The sequence below is a fragment of the Panthera pardus genome, unplaced genomic scaffold (genome assembly GCF_024362965.1).
Source record: "Panthera pardus isolate Hobbes unplaced genomic scaffold, ASM2436296v1 HiC_scaffold_25, whole genome shotgun sequence".
NCBI lineage: Eukaryota > Metazoa > Chordata > Mammalia > Carnivora > Felidae > Panthera > Panthera pardus.
This window is the reverse complement of record NW_026526821.1, coordinates 44,893,689-44,913,025: the sequence shown is the minus strand read 5'-3', so window position 1 is coordinate 44,913,025 and position 19,337 is coordinate 44,893,689. Positions and strand designations below refer to the sequence as shown.

At 44.4% G+C, this 19,337-nt stretch overlaps 1 protein-coding gene across 11 annotated transcripts in view; it reads right to left on the bottom strand.

The window, feature by feature from the left end:
• RIN2 (Ras and Rab interactor 2) overlaps window positions 1–19,337 on the bottom strand; it is a 224,529-nt gene that overhangs the window by 2,044 nt on the left and 203,148 nt on the right. For all 11 annotated transcript variants that reach the window (XM_053890463.1, XM_053890465.1, XM_019462404.2 and 8 more), the window contains 3 exons: window positions 10,041–10,346; window positions 8,068–8,199; window positions 3,103–3,266 (listed from right to left, as the gene is read on the bottom strand). In XM_053890463.1, the coding sequence (XP_053746438.1) occupies window positions 3,103–3,266; window positions 8,068–8,199; window positions 10,041–10,346 (602 nt within the window). The remainder of the gene's footprint in view (window positions 1–3,102; window positions 3,267–8,067; window positions 8,200–10,040; window positions 10,347–19,337) is intronic.

Here is a 19,337-nt window from a genome sequence, read left to right as displayed (position 1 = left end):
ACAGTGGAGAGAACAACTATATGGACCGATGCACCATAAGTACAAGAAGCAGGAGGTCCAGTCAGCCCTGCTCTGATCTTTCAGTGTCCCTCATGAAGTCTGGTTAAGGAATCCCCGCTGGGTTTATTCCCAGCTTAAAGAGTAAACCAAACAGCAGAAGAGGCTGCACCAGGAGTTGGCAGGAAGAGACATTTAAAATATTTAGACACAAGAGCAGGTACTGTACTCACTTTGGACTACTTTAAAAAAATTTTTTTAAGGATTTTTTTAAGTTTATTTAATTTTGAGAGAGAGAGAGAGAGAGAGAGAGAGAGAGAGCGAGAGCGCATGAGCGGGACAGGGGCAGAGAGAGAGGAGACAGAGAATCCCAAGCAGGCTCCTCCGCACCTGCACTGTCAGTGCAGAGCCTGATGCAGGGCTTGAGCTCACGAACCTCGAAATCATGAGCCAAAATCAAGAGTCAAACGCTTAACCGACTGAGCCACCCAAGTGCCCCTGGACTACTTTTAATGAAGCCTAAGCAAAGGCAAGAATGTTACAAGGGACCACAAGATACTGCTGATGTTTAACCATTTTGCACGTCCCCAAGTGACAGTTAATTTCATGTGGTTCAACCTGCTCCGAGGTTCCCAGCGGCTCCGAGAACAATGTGGAAAGGGTCAGCAGGAGGAGAATGTTCATTCTGGCACAAGGCCTTGAGGATGGCTCTGGTTAAGTGCAGGGTGCGGTTTCAGGGAAATAGAAGGGCATGCTTGCAGGCTTGGGTCTGTGAATGGCGCCAGGCACATGCCATCGTGAAGTACAGTAAACCCGTGACCTCACACAAAGCCCAGACAGGCTGTAGAGACTCCTGTGCTCATATTAGGCTCTTTGGGATCTTTCTTCAATTTTCCACTTCAGCAGGAATGAGGTTACCAGATAAAACAGAGCATGCCCAGATGGAAAACAAATGTTTCCCTTTTCTAAATCTGGCACCCCTGCTCAGGAGCAAAGGGAAGTGGGCTCTCGGCCCAGGGCCCCACATGGCTACCTTGAGGGCTTACTGGGCTGATGGAAGGAAAGGCCCTTGGGAAGGACAGGAGCTCTGCATGTGGAAGATAAGTCTTGAATGTGAATACCTGAGACAACACACATGTTCCATTTTACCAACCCTCTCCTCTCCCATCCCACTGCCAACACTTGGCTCACACTCTTGGTATGCATTAACCCATGACTCCTGAAGAGAACATTTTTTTTGAAGTTTATTTATTTTTGAGAGACACAGAGACTGTGCAAGTGGGGGAGGGGCAGAGAGAGAGGAGAGAAAGAGAATCCCAAGCAGGCCCTGCAGTCAGCACAGAGACTGATGTGGGGCTCAAATTCACAACCCCAGGATCATGACCTGAGCTGAAACCAAGAGTTGGAGGCTTAACTGACTGAGGACCCACGTGCCCCTGATGAGAACTATGTAAGGAAGTCTACACCATGCCCACTGGACCAGTGAAGAAACTGAAGCACAGAAACGCTAAGTAACTTGCCTAAGGCCACACAGCTTGTGAGTGGGAGAGCCAGTGTTCTAGCACTTTCACCACTGTGGTGTGCCATCTCTCCAATGTGAGGAGACCATTGTGTGTGTCTGTGACCCCTGATTTAGGAGTTCCAAGTGGAGCTTTGCTTCTGAGCTTTCACTTTTACCACCAAGCCAAGCACTGACAATTCCTCTCTTGGATTGTATTCTAAGAAGGTGTGCTTCTCCAAGATAAGAGAGGCCAGTGGGGAAGGGCTCTGCAGAATCTGGGGGTCTCCGGGTTAGAAGCTTCAGATGGAGGGAGGAGCTGGTGGCAGGCGGGGAGATGGAAACATGAGCTTTTCTCATTTCCTCTGTTCTCCTCTTCAGAGGCTGTAGGACTGACTTTTGGAAACCTCTCAGCACCCAGCCAATATCACAGTATCCAAGAGCCTGCGTATGCTAAATCACTTAACACTGGATAGTTCTTCAACAACCCAAAGGAGTCGGGGAGGGGGACATAGTAGGCATTCTTGTTTTTTTTAGATTTGTGCACTTGGGAACCTATTTCTGAGAATATTGCTATCTTGAAGAAAAACTTGCTGATCTTGCCTTTCCACGATGGGCTGACTTTGAACCAGACATACCTCCGAGTATTTTCAGAGCATCGAAAAGACAAAAAGGCAGGAAAGGTGAATCTGGACACAGAGACTAATCTACCCTGCTTGGAAATTCACCATGTGACACACAGAAACAAAACACAGGTTTTAGAATCCGGTTTGAAACTTTGAAAATACTACTCAAAGACGGTTGCAGACTTATTCATGTCATGGACTGTGAGCAAATCAAGAGGTGTTGTATTGGGTAAAGATGTCTACAGCCTTAAGCTGCCTTTCCTCCCCGAGAAACCAGCAATTTGGGAACCCCACACTTCCGGACACCCGCTCATGGCCACAGAAAACTCTGGATGGGGATCTGGGCAGGATTGGATTCAGATGCTGACTCTGAAACTCTGGCCCCGTCCGGCTGCCAATGAGGCTGTGGTGTCTTCTGTTTTGAGGTGGTGGGGAGAGAAAAAGAAAGGAGAGTGGGGAAGACATCACTGCACCTCTCCCTCTTCTCAGGGACACCAGGTCAACCGTAGTGCCTAACACCGCTACTCCCAGTAGGCCAGTCTCCAGATGAAATACAGTACCCACTGCCTGTGCCAAGAGGCACAGGTCCTGTCTGCTCAGGTGCTCCACATCCATGCTGAATATTCTGGGAAATTCTCCACTTTATCTGACTTTGTTTTCTAAAGGGCAGCAAAGCTTGGGCCAAACCCATATATATAATTATTATCATATATATATATATATATATATATATATATATATATATATATATAATTATAATTGTATATATATATAATAATTATATATTATATATGTAAATTTTTTTAATTCAAAGAAAACAGAGAAGCGAAACAACAAGGTCAGAGGGTGGTTTAAAATATCCCTTTTCCACTGGATGACCTGACAAAGGGGGGAACCTCAGGCACCACAGTATGAGCCAGCGCTGCCTCCCTGGAGGGCAAAGCAGCACATGGCCCCAAGTCGCCACGGCCAGCCACATACCTGAAAGTCATCCACCGAGGGGACGGACCGGTTGGCGGTTCTCCGTTTGTGCCACTGCCTCAGGGTGTCCCTGGTCTCTGAGCTGAGCAGTCTTGCGGCTTGTTCTTCTTGGAAATTCTTGATCAGAGAAAGTGCCCCATAGGCGCTTGTCAAGTAATAACCTCCTGGAAAGGGGCAGAAAGAATGAGTTCTCCAGGGGTTTATACTCTAGTGATAACAGGTGGGGACAATGGAATCAGAGGTCATGCTTCCTATTTTCTCCATAGGCATTTCCTTGTGGGACCAGAAGCTCGCGTCCAAGAACACGTCCTTCCTACCTTTCTCCGACCATTTATGCATTCATCCTATGGATGCACTGAGTGACCCCGGCCTGTGCCGGCGCTAGGGGGCGCCGTCGGGCCAGGCTGACAGCGCCCGGTTTCATTGATGGAATTTCCATTCTAACGGGTGAAACGTATAAAATCTCTAAATTATTTCAGTGCAATTGTGAAACTGCTTTGCTGGGAAAGGTCAGGGCACTGAGTCCTGATGGAGGCAGGGAGACATATGAGGGTTAGTGGGGTCGACCACTCCCAGCCAGAATCATTTACTTCACCACCAGGGGTCCATACATCTCTTGGCAATATTTACTTTTAGGCTTTTCTTTTAGGAATTAGTATTTTCTAAATTTTGAGTAAACTACACACTTTGAAAGAACTGCACAGTCTACACATATGTTCACAATAACACGGATTCTTCACAGTAACTTTTTCTTTCCTCATTCCCCTTTTTACTTTTACTTGGGGACTAATGTAACACGACACTTAGGAAGAAATAACTCACAAGGAAAAGCAAGTGATGTCTCTTTAATGGTGCATTTACGAATGATTTCTTACATTTGAGGATTGTTAAAAGACTTGCAACACCGTGAGATGCCTAGAAGTGGGTTCATAGCTTTGTCCTAAACTAGAATTAGGTGCTTTTGGTGGAACTTGTAAGCTCCTTGCTAGCAGACCACTAGTGGGTGCCCAATATGTGTATAAAAATTCCGTAATTAGGGATGGGTAATAAGGAGGGCACTTGTGATGAGCACTGGGTGATGCATATCAGTGATGAATCACTAAATCCCATGCTTGAAGCTAATATCACACTGTATGTTAACTAACTGGAATTTAAATAAAAACTGGGAAGAAAAAGAAATAAAAATTCCCTAGCTGGGCATAGCATTAAAAAAAATTTTTTTTAACGTTTATTCATTATTGAGGGAGAGAGAGAGACAGAGCATAAGCAGGGGAAGGGCAGAGAGAGGGGGAGACACAGAATCTGAAGCAGGCTCCAGGCTCTGAGCTGTCAGCACAGAGCCCGACGCAGGGCTCGAATTCACAAACCGTGAGATCATGACCTGAGCCAAAGTTGGATGCCCAACCAACTGAACCACCCAGGCGCCCCTGGGCACAGCATATTTTAACCTGAGAGATAATCTTGTCAAAATATTGAATTTCTACTGTGAGCCCAAGGAAGTATATAGCAGGGGCTAGATTTGTAAGAAATGGTATCTGAGTTCCTGCTTTATAGAAGTTTATGAATTTATTAAAGAAAACAGGTATTGGCAGGTTTATTCATGCAGGACTAGAAGTTAGTTGTGGTCAAATGAGTTTTGTTCATGGTCCAAAGTCAGGGTGTCTGAAGAACTCTCTCTCTGGTCAACAAGTGACAACATTTGAAATGGCAGCTGGTCCACCATCTGAGAAAGGAGCACAGTCCCCTGCAAACTGCATTGGACATGTAACTTACAAAGAAACACACCTTTGTGGTTTTCAGGTCACTGACTGAGATATGGGGGGTTATGTTTCACTGTAGCATCACCTAGCCCCCTCTGGGTAATACAGGTTCTATGCACACAACAGGATTTTTGCTTAGGGCCCCACCACCTGAGTTTAAATTCCCTATGGAATCTCCCACATGTTGGTACAGAGTTCTGAGTAGCTGATTTTTACTAAACATTTTCCCCATGAACAAATGAGCACATGGCTGCGTGTGAAACTCGGTGGTACAGAATTCAAATGCCGCACAGAGGATTTCAACAGCAATCAGCAGGGACTTAAGCATTCGAGAAAGGCTGTGTGGAGGTGTCAGTACTGGAGCTGGGACTTGGAGGCACAGTTTTAGGCAAATTTGGGAGGGAGGGGTTTTCCTTTGGATGTCATATTTTAGACTCCGCAGCTCTGAAATGTTCAGGGCGCTGAGGAGAAAAGTCAAAATGCTGGAAGCACCAAGTTGACCACACTTTGAAACATGTGGATGCAATTAGAGAAAGGGTTACATTTCAGCAAAACTATAACTTTGCCACAGGAGCTGTGCACTCAAGAGGGATTCTATGACGCCTTTTCTGTAAATGAAACTACCTGCTTAAACAGCAGAAAAGAGTTGTGGGATGCTGCCCCCAAAACCAAAGAGGGCTTTGGGCAGGCCACAGAGGGCTGGATTGGTAAGGTATGTCTTCCCCTCAGTCTGCAAAGCTTCAGCTCCCTGATGTGTAGGCCTGGTCTGTACCCACAGCCGACCCGACTGGGCCAGCCTGCTTTCCCAAGGAAAGAAGCCAACAAGCCCGAGACAGCTAACCAGAGGCAGGCTCTAGTTTAAATACAAGCTCACCAGTTGCCCTATACTTTATCTGGATCCTTGGCTTTCTCTGACGTATGATTCCTGGAGGTGAGGATAGCCACCTGCCCATCTGTCACCAACACGGTGCCCAGGGCAGTGCCTTGCTCTGGGGAAACACTGGGAAAGGTGGCAGGAAGTGGCTGTCTCAATCCCCAGGCCACACGATGTAAGCATATGTTTGTCCTAAGTATACATTGTCAGCAACAGAATGGTAATTTTCTGAGAGGGACTGACATGCCCTTTCCCTAAAAGCCCCAAGAGTCTGACATAGTCATTTCTAGAATTAAGCAGGATCAGAGCTCAAAACAACTAAAACTAGAAGAAAGCTCAGATATCTATGAAATTATAATGATAATGCAGAGAAGAAAAGAAAGCAGGGCATGGAGACTAATGTGTGCTCCTGTTGGTCCTCGGACAAAACCACACACTTTCCCCTCTCCCGTTAAATCCAAGGGCAGAGCAAATGAGGAAAGTTTCAGGCGGGATCTTGGTGGCTCATCATGGGATGTCTGGTTGCAGGGTAGTGAATATTAGTGTGTGGGGGGGTGTGGGGCGGGGTAAATGAGGGAGAGGTTGAAAGGGATGAAAGGAGGGGCGCCTGGGTGGCTCAGTCGGTTAAGCGTCCAACTTCGGCTCAGGTCACGATCTTGCGGTCTGTGAGTTCGAGCCCCACGTCGGGCTCTGGGCTGACTGCTCAGAGCCTGGAGCCTGTTTCAGATTCTGTGTCTCCGTCTCTCTCTGACCCTCCCCCGTTCATGCTCTGTCTCTCTCTGTCTCAAAAATAAATAAACGTTAAAAAAAAAAATTTTGAAAGGGATGAAAGGGGCTCATTCATACCTCTCTGGGGTGCGGGGACAGGATGAAAAGATATCCATCACTAATCCTGAGTCAGCACTATCCCTCGAGGGGTGGGAAAGTATACCCCGAGGTATGAGGTACACCTTGGCTTTCTTTTCAGGGAGGACAGACACTCTGCAAATGCCAGTATGACACATTCCCTGCAGAATCCTATCAGCACGTGGACCTTCCTACTGAAGGCCAGACTAAAACTCAGTGGAGAAAAGACTTAAAAAAATTCTGTGCAACAATTCACTACTCAGGGTCTATCTGGACTCTCACTGGGACACATGGAAATGGATTAATGGGATTCACAATGCACAGGCCCTGATTTATTCTCCTTTAAAAAAACAAACTCACATAAGAGTCCCAGTTATTTCTGCCCTTCAAGGCTGGGCACCACAATGACAAACATCCCAATTATTTCCAGGATAAAATACCTAACTGATGTGTAAGGAGAAGGAATTTCTGCGAAGACATGTTGGGGTCGGGCAGTCGCAAGAAAGAGACTGAACTGACAAGGTAAGTTGAAAGCAAACTGCCCAGTTTTACTCCACTGCATTTTATGCTAACAATGTGCCAATATAATTTGTTATAGAGAAAATAAAATCAATGCTGTTTTCATCTTGAGAACAAAATTTTTTAAAAAGATGAAAAACAAAAGGCCAGCCTTCATCCGCCTTACTGATAGAACAGCAGGATATTTTTCTGGTGGTGAAAATATTCCCTGACAAAAGTTTATACCTTCCTTCTTCCTCAAGGAAACCACTTCTTTTTAAAAATGGCATCTTTTCCCATTGAATGATTTTTTTTTTAATTGCAATTAACCAATCTCGGCAAAGTATAATTATGGCCGGGTTACATTTTTAGTGGTTTTCTGACTTTTCCATATTTTCTACAATGAATATGCATTACTTTTCTAATCAGGAAAAAGTTAGCACATTCTTTTAAATCAACAAAGAAATTAAAACTATACTTAACCCTTAAGAATTCAAAAAAGCTCTCACGTGACTGCCAAGTGTGTATGGGGTTTTATCTTGGGGTGATAAAAAATGTTTGGGGCTAAATAGTGGTGGTAGATGGCACAAGACTGTGAAGGTACTGAATGCTGATGAACCATTCATAAAACAGCTAATCTGTGGCACCTGGGTGGCTCAATCGGTTAAGAATCCAACTTTGGCTCAGGTCATGATCTCGCGGTTCGTGGGTTCAAGCCCCAAGGCAGGCACTGTGTTGACACCTTGGAGCCTGGAGCCTGGATCCTGCTTGGGACTCTGTGTCTCCCTCTCTCTCTGCCCCTCCCCTGCTCACACTCTGTCTGTCTGTCTCTCTCTCTCTCTCGCTCAAAAAAAAAAAAAAAAAAAAACATTAAAAAATTTTAAAACAGCTAATCTAATGTTATGTGAATTTCACCTCAAGAAAAACATGAAAACAAAACTGAAAAAAGACACCCCATTTCCTCCCATATCTTCAAGCAATTGTTACCTTCTCCATGTAACAGTGATGGGTCTAAGAGCTCCATCATGTACTCAATTTCAGTGTCCAGTTCCAACATGTCACACTGAGCTATGACGTAGGTCAGGACTGGCAAAAAGTCATCAGCTCCATACATCCTCCCTGGAATCAGAAGAAAGGGGAAGATGGGAATATTTTTACCAACACTTCTTTCTTTCATATCCTACGCAGACTGCTTTTTTTAGATAGCTAAGAGTCATCTGGGGAAATGTGCTATTCATAAACAGAGGTGGGTGTTTCTGGAATCCTGTGCAGCCTGTGACCCTCCTGGCTGCTCATGTTAGAGACCAATCCTAACGCACAATTTCAGAATGAAATATCTATGAGTCAAGGAACACAAGAAAGATTTCCTCCATGCTTTCATGATATGCAACAGGTTATACAATAGAACAGAGTACCTGTAAACAGTTTAACTTTCAGCAAGTAATGTTATAAAACATTTACTAAGTATCTACTCTGTTTAATCCTTTGTGAATTCTACTGTGTTCCCTGTTATTTTCTGTGCAAATCAATCATCAACATAATGACAGGACCAAACTCGGACCAGGAACAAGCTTTGCTCTGCATTCAACATGAGCACACAGTTAATTTATTTAAATGTAAAAATTCAGTATATGTCGAATAGATACATATGATTAACATATAGCAAAAAAAATGCAGTCCTTATTGCTACTTTTCATTACAAAAGTGAGTCTCAACTCAGGGTGATTGTGCCGACACCATCCAGGGAGACTTGGCATTGTCTGGAGACATTCTTCATTGTCATGAATAGAGGGTGGGGTGCAAATGACATCCGGGATGCTGAAGAACTCCATACAGGAAGCAGCCCCCACAACAGAGAATTATCCATTTTAAATGTCATTAGTGCTAAGGTTGAGACACTGTGCTTTGGAAGAACATAATCCTGTGAAGACACTATTTTTGAACTTACATAAGTGATTGTCTGAACTACAGAAAATATACTTCCTGTATGTGAACTATGTTTGCAAATTTCAGAGGTCATGTTCATATGCTATCATGACCAGCTCAGGGGCTCACATTTTAATGTCTCTGCCCAACAATGTGCAAAGCGCACACACATTCCTATCTACCCAAGCAGTGGTTAATATATCCTGTGTGTTCTCTCTGCTGCTTCTCCATGAAGCAATTTTACTTAGAGGAAAAGTTGATAATCATCCATGGAATTACAACAAGCTCACTGAAGCCCTGGAACTATGCAGGGTCCAGTCACTAGCCATGAATATGGTTACTTCTGCATCTGGAAGAAGTAAACTGACGAAATCTGAGGGCTTACTTTCGAACTATGTAATTCTTTTGTGAATTCAATTACATTATGTCAACTTGTAGCAAAGAAGGAAGAACCAATGAAACAGCTGTAATGAACCCACATGGTTACTGAATACTCTATGTTTGACACATGCTGGATGTAGATCATGGACACAAACCCTCATTGGCCTAAATGTAATGATAAGTAATTGCTAATATTTCCATCATGCTTGGGGCTACATGTGCAATGCCTCATCTAACCCCCATCTTATGAAGGACAGGGTCATATTCAGTGACAGGTATAGAAACTGCATCTTAGAAGTAGATTAAGGTAGCCAAAGCCCATAGTTAATTAACTCATTCACAGAGTGAGGACGTGAATTCAGTCTCCAGAGACTGAATCTGTATCCACTGCCTTGAACTAAACCTTTAACAAATTGGTATCATACAAGAATCTTGTTTCCTCAACCGCTTACTTTTCTTGGTGTTACCAATCTATTGCAAGTGACCAATTTGCCAGATACCAGCCTAATACTGTGGGCTGTTTGGTGAAATCAAGAGGTTGAAAGAAAGAGAAATTGGGAATCAGAAAGCCTGATGTGTCACTGGCCACATCACCAGCCACGTCACTGGCCGTGGTGGGGAGTACAAGAAGCCTGGACTTCGGGTAGCCTCACCTGAGTTGTTCTCCATGACAGTGTAAATAAGCTTGCAGACCCTCAACAGCAGCATGACTTTCTTTTCCGGCGAATACATCTTCTGCATAGTCATGAATTTGACTTTGATTTTCTCCACATCCACGAAATCAGGGGTTGGGGCGAACACCCCCAGCTCCTGTGGGTTCCTCTGCCGCACAAGCTGCAGATTCTCCTTGAGCTGTTTCCACGAGCCGTCGGCCATATGGAAGTCCCTCAGCATGGCCTCCACATGCCCCTTCAGGGGCTTTAAGATGCACTTGTGCATGGCTTTTTCCAGCACCACATCTGCCAAAGAAAGTGCAGCTACTGTAACCATTGTCTGAAGGAAGAAGAAATGCAAGGTCTGCTTTCTCGGAATGGACACCTGGAACTCTGCATTGGTTATAGGGCAGACAAGTTATAACTTCATACCTGCCCACCAACAAAGCTTAGCAGTGCTACTGCCCCCCACACTCCAACGTGTTTTCTGTAAAGCCAGGGAAAGTGAATCTTCCCTAATAAAGTCTTACAGTTCCTTTTGCAGACAGTCAATACAACAAAACATATTTGTTTTAACCACTTTTACACTCCTCCTCCATGAGCACAGGTGAATATTCAAGAAGACATTCTTTTGACCCAGTCCTCCACTGATAATCCAGTTGACAGGTTAGTAAATATGTTATTTTAAAGGACAGATTTGCTAATAGGGAAGATTCAAGGGGCGCTTGAGTGGCTCAGTTGGTTGAGAGTCTGACTCTTGATTTTGGCTCAGGTCATGATCCCAGGATCATGGGATCGAGCCCCACATCAGGCTCCATGCTGAACATGGAACCTGCTTAAGATTCTCTCTCGTTCCCTCTGTCCCTCTCCCCCACTTGCTCTCTCTCACAAATAAAAATAAAATAAAATAAAAATACAATACAATACAATACAATACAATAAAAGGAAAGATTCAAGATTTCTCAAAATATTTCCTGAGGAAATAAATTCACCTAAATACATGTGTAATCTTAGATTGAATTCTGGACCAAAAATTCTTTAAATTATTTTCAGTGTTTATCTTTATTTTTGAGACAGAGAGAGACAGAGCATGAGCGGGGGAGAGGCAGAGAGACACAGAATCAGAAGTAGGCTCCAGGCTCTGAGCTGTCAGCACAGAGCCCGACTTGGGGCTCTAACTCGTCAACTGCAAGAATCATGACCCGAGCCGAAGTCGGACACTCAGCCGACTGAGCTACCCAGGCGCCCCTGGACCAAAAATTCTTTGTCTGCTACAAAGAGCATTGGTGGGACACCAGATGAGATCTGAATAAAATCTGCAGGTTAGGTAATACTGTGAACACTCAATCTGTGTTAATTTTACTGTATTTTTGTAACAAGATGTCTCTGCTTTTAGGAAATATGCACTGAGCATTCAGGGGTAAAGGGACACCATGTCTGCAACTAACTCTGAAATGGTTCAGCGGGGGAAGGGAGGGTGTATGTGTGTGTCTGCATGTGCGTGTAAGCAGAGAAAGGAGAGCAAACATGTGACAAGGGGCTAACGTGCAGGGTATTAGAGTAAAGGGTAGACATGATTTCTTTGCATTATTTTTGCAACTTTTCTGTATGTCTGACATGATTTCAAAATAAAAATTTTAAAAACGCTGAAATGTGTTTCTGGTCAGAGTTTGGAAATACCATTAGGTGTGGAAGGCGTTATTTTCCCCCTCTTTGAATGGTTGCCCAATGAAGTCGCTTTCTTGGCTGACAGTAAAATGACCATAAATCTGGAGATCCAGCCTAAAGATGATTTATACAGTAATAATCTCTCTGCTTTTGCAACATCAGTTTTCCAATCTCAAATGTTTGTACATTTTCATCAAAGCCACCTGGGTAGCCAGACTTCATTTATGAGACTTTAAGGTGATTCCATTTTGGAAGCCCAATTTCCTTATGAAATTGGAAACCATTATCTCTCTGGCGTTGGGGATTCCTGACACTGGATCAAATCACACTGCATCCAAATTATCACCTATTATTAGAAATCTAGGCCGGATGCACAAACACCAAAAACAATTTTCCCATACAGAATTAGAGCTCATGATAAAGTTAATGAGCTGCTTCCCTAGCCCAAGTTTGTTGTTGTTGTTGTTCCTCCAAGTCCATATCCTATCCAGGAGATCTTTGTTTATTTTATTTTTTTAAGAAGTTTATTTATTTTGAGAGAGAGAGAGAGAGAGAGCACAAGCAGGGGAGGGACAGAGAGAGGGAGAGAGAATCTCAAACAGGCTCCGCACTGTCAGTGCACAGCCTGATGTGGGGCTCAAACTCACAAACTGTGAGATCATGACCTGAGCTCAGATCAAGAGTCGGATGCTTAGCCAACTGCACCACCCAGGCACCCCAGGAGATCTTTGTTTAAATGTAGAGCTTTATATATCTATAGGAATCAAGATTGAAACAAAAGAGTTTATAAAGTAAGAAGAAAAACAGAACATTTTCACTTGACATCTGGCATTGAAACAAATTACTTGGTCTTCATTGGCTATTCTGTGTTAATAGACTTGTGTGACCTAATAGCATCTTTGACTTTACCCTAAATGACCATTACGTTGCAAAGCCGATAATAGCAACTGACACCAAGCATTCAGTTGGGCTAGGCTCTAAGTGCTTTATTTTATTAGCTCATCTAATTCTTCCAACAACTCTCTTATTTTTGCATAATACTAATGTTATTTTACAAATGAGGAAGCAGAGATTTGGAGATGTCTAATGGCTTGCTTGAGGCTGCACAACTGTTTTCAACAATCACATTGCTTTCCAAAGTAAATGGCCTCTTAATTCTAAAGTTCAAGGTGTTTTATAAACATTCACCAGTTTAATCCTCTCTGTCTAAAGGTTACACAAGCTCCATTCATGGTTATAAGTGACCACCACTTTGTTAGAATGAGGTCACCAATGGGGGCAGAAGTCCTGCCAATCATTAATTGGGACGGTACATGAATATGGATAGAGGTATGATTCATAACAGCCTCAAACTGGAGACCATCCAAAGGCCCATCCCAACGGAATGGAGACCAGGATATATTCATAAAGTGGAATCCAGAAAATGGAATTCAGAAACGGGAGATTTCAGTCCATGAAAAAGAGCACACTGCAGCTCCAGACGCAACTGGATGAATCTCATAGATACGATGCTGTGTGAAAGAAGCCAGGCATAAAACAGTATCTCCTTTAACATTTCACTTATATAAAGTTCAAAAGCAGGCACAGTGCATCTATGATGACAGAAGTCAGGATGGCAGTTACTCCTAGGAATAAATGAAGCTGTGGGGGGACCCTCTGGGGGAATGGAAATGTTCTGTTTCTGGATCTGGGTGGAGACTACATGTATGAGCTCATACGTGAAAATCTGTTGAGCTGAGCATGTAAGATTTACACATTTTATGAATGTAAGTTACAGTAACCATGTTTAAGTCAAGCCAATGGAAAACAACTGGAGACCAGCCTGAGATTTTCACCTTGAACCCCAAGGGCAACTTCTAACTTCAGGGTGAGCCTGGTCATCTCTGAGGCAGAGCATTAACATGAATCATCTACACAAGATTCTGTGCTGTTCCTGGGGGACAACAGCAGAAATACCATTACCAGTGAGCTGAGAGGGACCCTTATGCAACTCATCTTTGCCACCAAGGAAGAGACACTGGTCTTTGTGCCACAGACTCCCACCCTTAGGAATAAATGGTGCTGCAGAAATCTTTTGTTAGGCGGCTTGAAACCTGGGATTCATTGCCAAGTGCCCATTCTCTTAAAATCCAAAATGAAAAGATAAAAAAAAAAAAATACCGGTGTTAGTTTTTTTTTTTTAAGTACATTTTTTAGCGGCCATAGTTTAGAAATCAGACTGGTCTCTTTGCATTCTTTTCCAGGACTTTACTCCTAACTCCCACCCTCCTGCAATCCTTAACAAGCATAAAGAATAGAAAAAATAAAGTCAAATGAGACTTGGAACCCACTGGCATCCAACGGGTAACAGGTTCTGTGCACAAAGCAAGAGGGAAAAATGATTTGGGAAAACAAAAGGAACAGAAAACCTTATAGAATATGGTTAGCTCAAAAATAAAAAAAATTTAAAAAAGGAAAGAACAGATTGGTAACATCTCTCATAAATTACTACTATCTGTTGTTTTCTACTGTCTGTGGTTGTTTAAGATCCAAGAAAACAAAATCTCTTAAACCATAAGAACAAATGATACTATTCTAGATACTTCATATGCACTGATTTTTCAAATGTTCAAACAAACCTCATGGAGGCAGGACTATTATTTGTTCATTTTATATATCAGGAAACAAACCCAAAGAGCTCAATCCCTCATAGCTAGCAAGAAAGGGAGCCAAGATTTGAACCCAAGGGATCTGGTTATGTCAATTGCATGTATCCACAAGCGAAGAAACGAGCATATAAACAACAATACTAGAGAAATGTTTGAGCTACAATGTTTTGAATATTCAAAACCAATTGTTAGGTGAATGATCAAAACTGGAAGCAAATTTTTGGAAAATATTTATAGACAGATCCTTTCAATTGTTCCCAAAGGTCAGGCACAAGTGGGAAATGGTAAAGAGAATGGCAGGGGCTTAGATGCTCCTTGCCTTAGGGTGAGCTGATGCAGTCATTTATAGGAAGCATTCAATGTATTGGCCTCTAGTGCTGTGAAGGGATCACTCCTCTATTAGGAATGGAAGACAGAAGCCCTGTCTCTGTTGCTTCACTCTGACCAACAGCACAGATTCCAGAGAAGGCCAGAGATCAGACAGGGAACCATCACAAGACTGGCTCATGCATCAGCTTGGTTTGAGTACTTTCTGCTTACCCACTGCTGCCTAAGGGGAAGTGAGAGTCTGGGAGGTTAAGGTAAAGTCCAGAGAAGGCACATGTCTTAGAAAGAACACTAGGAACATGAAGCCTGGCAGCCAGCCTGGCTCTATCTATCTAAGCAACTTTGGCCAAGTTGGTTCACCTCTCTGCCATTGCCTCGAACTTCTGAACTGCCATCCAAATCACTGCCCGTGGGAGGCAAGACGGAACTAGCACCCTGAGTGATGGCCAAAACAAAACAAAATAATAACTGACATTCTCTGGGGGATTCTAACAGTACCCAGAATCTAAACAAAATAGGTTGCAACCTATAGTTAGTTGACAAAGATAGAAGATGAGGTCACATGGCCTCTTGGTTTACTTGGTTTCTAGCATTCTGATTATTTATTTCTTTAAAAGGAAAGTGACAGAGAAGCTAATGTTTGAAATCTCAAATTGTGAAGTTACACATACATAATTGCCAAAGTGTGCCGAGTTTCCTCTGTGCTGTTCTTATTCCCAGGGGGCTCTATGTGTGTCCCTGCTGTAATGTTAACCCCCATCCCAGCCCCAAGAATCAGGAGCCAGTGACACCCTCATCGTGCAGATGCACAGGTGGCTTAGAAGTCAAATGACTCTCCCAGAGTCGTGGGGACGAAATGCAAGCCTGTCGCTGTTGCCAACAAGCCAGGTGGCACAACGGGCCTCCCTCCATCGAGAACGGCAAGACGAGTTTGATATTTTCTTTATGTGCTAACATATCTTCCTTTGACTGTTTAATTGGATTAAAGATTAGAGCTGACATTGACTGGGTACTGGAGTGTTCCAAGCACTGTTACACACTTCCTATGGATTTAAACAACTGTTTGGCTGAAATGAGTATAGAATCCGTATTTGTTTTAGCTTGGGTTCTCCCAGAAGCCAACCTTGAGACAAGGACTCCAGTATGAGTGGTTCATCTGGGAGGTGAGCCCAGGAAGCACTGGCAGCAGACAAGGGGAATGAGATGGGAGAGGAGGCAGCCAACATTATGTGCTTTATTAGTAATTGTAATCCAGTTATTACTGGGGGCAGCTGGAGCTCCACCAGCTCAACCCTGCTGGACGTCCAAGGCATGGTGTAGAGCAAGCCTTAGGGCTGTCCCACCAGAGGGGAGGCAGCTGGGGTATTTATACACCTGTTCCTATCAGGCTCCTGGACAGCAGAGAGGGAATTAATTTCCCAGTCTTTCCAACTGCCCTGGACAAGGGTTCTGGTGGCATGAGAAAGTGTCAGGCAAAATGTCACAGGCACCAGGAGTTGGAAATCAAACAGGTAAGTGAGTGTCAGTGGGGCAGGCAGAGTGATGTCTGGTTCATGTTACATATGAAGAAAAAGAGGCACAGAGATGTTAAGACACATGATCAAGTATGCACAGCTCAGCAGCAGTAGAGCTGGGACTTCAAACCCTATAGTCCAGCCTGAGCATGTGCTCTGAACCACCACATGCCTTCTGCCTTTCGGCTGAGAAATTTATCCATCCTGTCTTAGCAGAGCTGGGATGTGATGCCCCATAGCCACAAGAGAACTTTGCTAATCCTCTGTACAAACTACTCATAAAAAGCAGACCACCTGGTGTCCAAGTGTCTCTTGGGTTACATGTGAAGTCCAAATGAGCCATTTCTACTTTGTGACCTTGAGAGAAGGTGACCTTTCAGGGCCTCAGCTTCCTCATCTGCAAAATGGGATCACTCACAGCCTCCCAGTGGGATTGTTGTGAGGGTAAGGTGAGATCCCACTCGGTGAGCACTTCACATGCACCTGTCACCTCATAAATGGGCAAGAATCATTGGCTCCCTCTTTCCTTTTGAATGTGGCCTTGGAATAGGGACACCAGGTTTAGTGATTCATGCCCATTTCGGTTTGTTTTCTTCTGTGTTAACTGTGGTTTACTTGGTTTGAAATGAGAACCAAAAGTGCTTTGATAAATTAATTGAGAAGCTGCCTGGTTTCCTGTACATCTTTCTCTCTCTTGTGCCTTCTTACTTTTCCTCAGACCCTCCCACCGTAGGTACAAAGGCAGAAGATCTGAAGCCCCTGGGTTTTCCTGCCCTGAATTTGCTGGTGTTTTGTCACAGCCCCACTGTGTCCCCACCTAACAGCTCAAACTCACAGATAAGCTGAACATCTTGGGCAGTGGTATGTCTTTCGGAGCAAGAGGAAGTGAGAGGTGGAGAGCCCCCACAGCCCCATTTCAGATGAGGAATCATGAGGGATGAAGGGTGGATTCGGTTCATTGCTGACAGGTTCTGGTCTACTAATTGTGAAGGCCTGTGTCACACTGCTGTCCCTACTCTGTGTCTGTCTATCCAGGTCTCTGACATCCTAGCTTGTCACACTGGCCTACAGGTGTTTATGGACAGGTCTGATTCGATTGGTTGGTACTTGGGCTCCAGAGATCGTTAGAGAGTTTGACTCTTACCCTGCTTGGGATGAGTTTTCTAAAATGCTTTTTACCACCTTAAAGACTCAAGCAGCTTCCGTGGGAGCACCCCTGCTTTGCCCTCCCTTCTTCGTTCCATGTTCTCACTGAAGACAACAGTATTGCAGCCCTCTGTGCCTCTGTGCCTCTCCACATGCTGTTCCCTGTGGCCGGTGGGCTCCTCGCCTTTCCCAACATGGATGGATTCCCATGCAGCCTTGCCTGTCCACCTCCTCCCCACACCCTGGGTCCTTGGAGTTCTCTGTTGCCTCTACTGTGGCATAGAGCAAACTAGACCTCTCTCCTGTGAACACCAGACCTGACGGTTGGTTGTCAGGTGAGCCAGCTGCAGTCCCTAGCTAGAGGCCCACAGGTAGCAGGTGCTCCAAAAGTGACTTCTGAATTGAATTGAATTCACTGAATTGAACTGAATTCACCCTTCCTTTGGGTGGCTACATGAAAATTATGCTTCTTTTCTCCTTACCCCTGCAGAATATAGGAAGCATGACTCTGGCAACGAAGCCATCCCCCAGGTGTGGGGCAGCCAGCCCCATCCCTGCAGGGGTCTCCTGTTGCCCTGCAGGGGTGTTCTCTAATCTGGGTTTGCTTTACATATGTGAGCAATGCATGCTTCAGCCCATAAACAATAAATAATAAAGGATGTTTTATCATTTACAGGAAGGTCCCCCCAGCCCAGCAGAGATGGCACCAAAATAAAGATGGCAAGCTCTGGGGTGGTGATTCACTTAGGTTTTTGTTCATTTTTTTTAAAAAAAATTTTTTTTCTTTATTTATTCTTGAGAGAGAGACAGGGTGTGAGCAGGGGAGGAGCATAGAGAGGAGACACAGAATCCGAAGCAGGCTCCAGGCTCTGAGCTGTCAGCACAGAGACGGATGTGGGGTTGAAACTCACGAACCACGAGATCATGACCTGAGCCGAAGTTGGGCACTCAACCGACTGAGCCACCCAGGTGCCCCAGGTGTTTGTTCATTTTGATGGGCTTGAAGGAAAGGCATTATGCAAAAGTATAGGTAATGGTTTATGCATAGAATCTGTCCGACTGATTTCGGTACCTTCTAGTAAAGGGCCAGCAAAAACAAAAGCAGTGGAGAAGAGCCCAATCTTCCTTACTAAAAAATTCTAAATAATTGATGCAGCTCCTCTGGCCTTGGGGAGGTAGAGCTGAATTCTAACCTCATCCCTTGGGTGTGGACAGTGCTTAGTGTCCTGCTCCTGCAGAATAGAGTATGGAGGGAAGGGGAAGGGCTTGCACTTAATTTTACAGAGCAGAACTTGATCTAGGGTAAGTCTTGTGGAAAGCAGGCACCCCCTGGTAGGGTGACTTCACCACTGTGGTCTTCTTCTCTCCTCATAAAATGGCCCCAAAAGGCAGTGTTGCCACCCTGGGTGGTGTGAAAAGCTCTCCAGATGAGTTGGTTCACTCCCACTTGTACCCCTGCTTGACCTTGCTAAGCTTTTGTTTCCTCATCTCTAAAAATGAGGTTAATAAATGGGACCCCAAGGCATTAAGGGGATTTAAGGGGATTCTCTGCATAAAAGTGCTCCATAAACCCTCAAGAACCACACACCGGCGAGGGATTAGGGGGACTTTCACTTGCTTCTATTAAAAACACAGTATGCATTTAACACACACTCTTGGATTTGACAAAAGGAGGCAGGCTATGAGTTCTGGTTTCTAAAAAGAAGCCCCAGGGCTTGGACGGTAAGTAAGAGTCTCCAAAGTGGACACCGTCCTCTGAGAGGTAAGGTGGAGCGTGCTACTGTACTGGCCTGTTCCCTGTAGACAGACTGGGTAAGCGAGGCTAGCCTGGGGGTGGGTCCCCGGATGGTGAGGGCTCAGTCTACATAGTAAGACAGCCAATCAGGGCATGCTGTTGGTGGGAGTGGAGTAGTGGAAGACATGTCCAAGCCTCAAAGATTCTGATGCCTCCATTTCAATCAATGTAGCCTCTCAAGTGTCCCCTTGTTCATGCA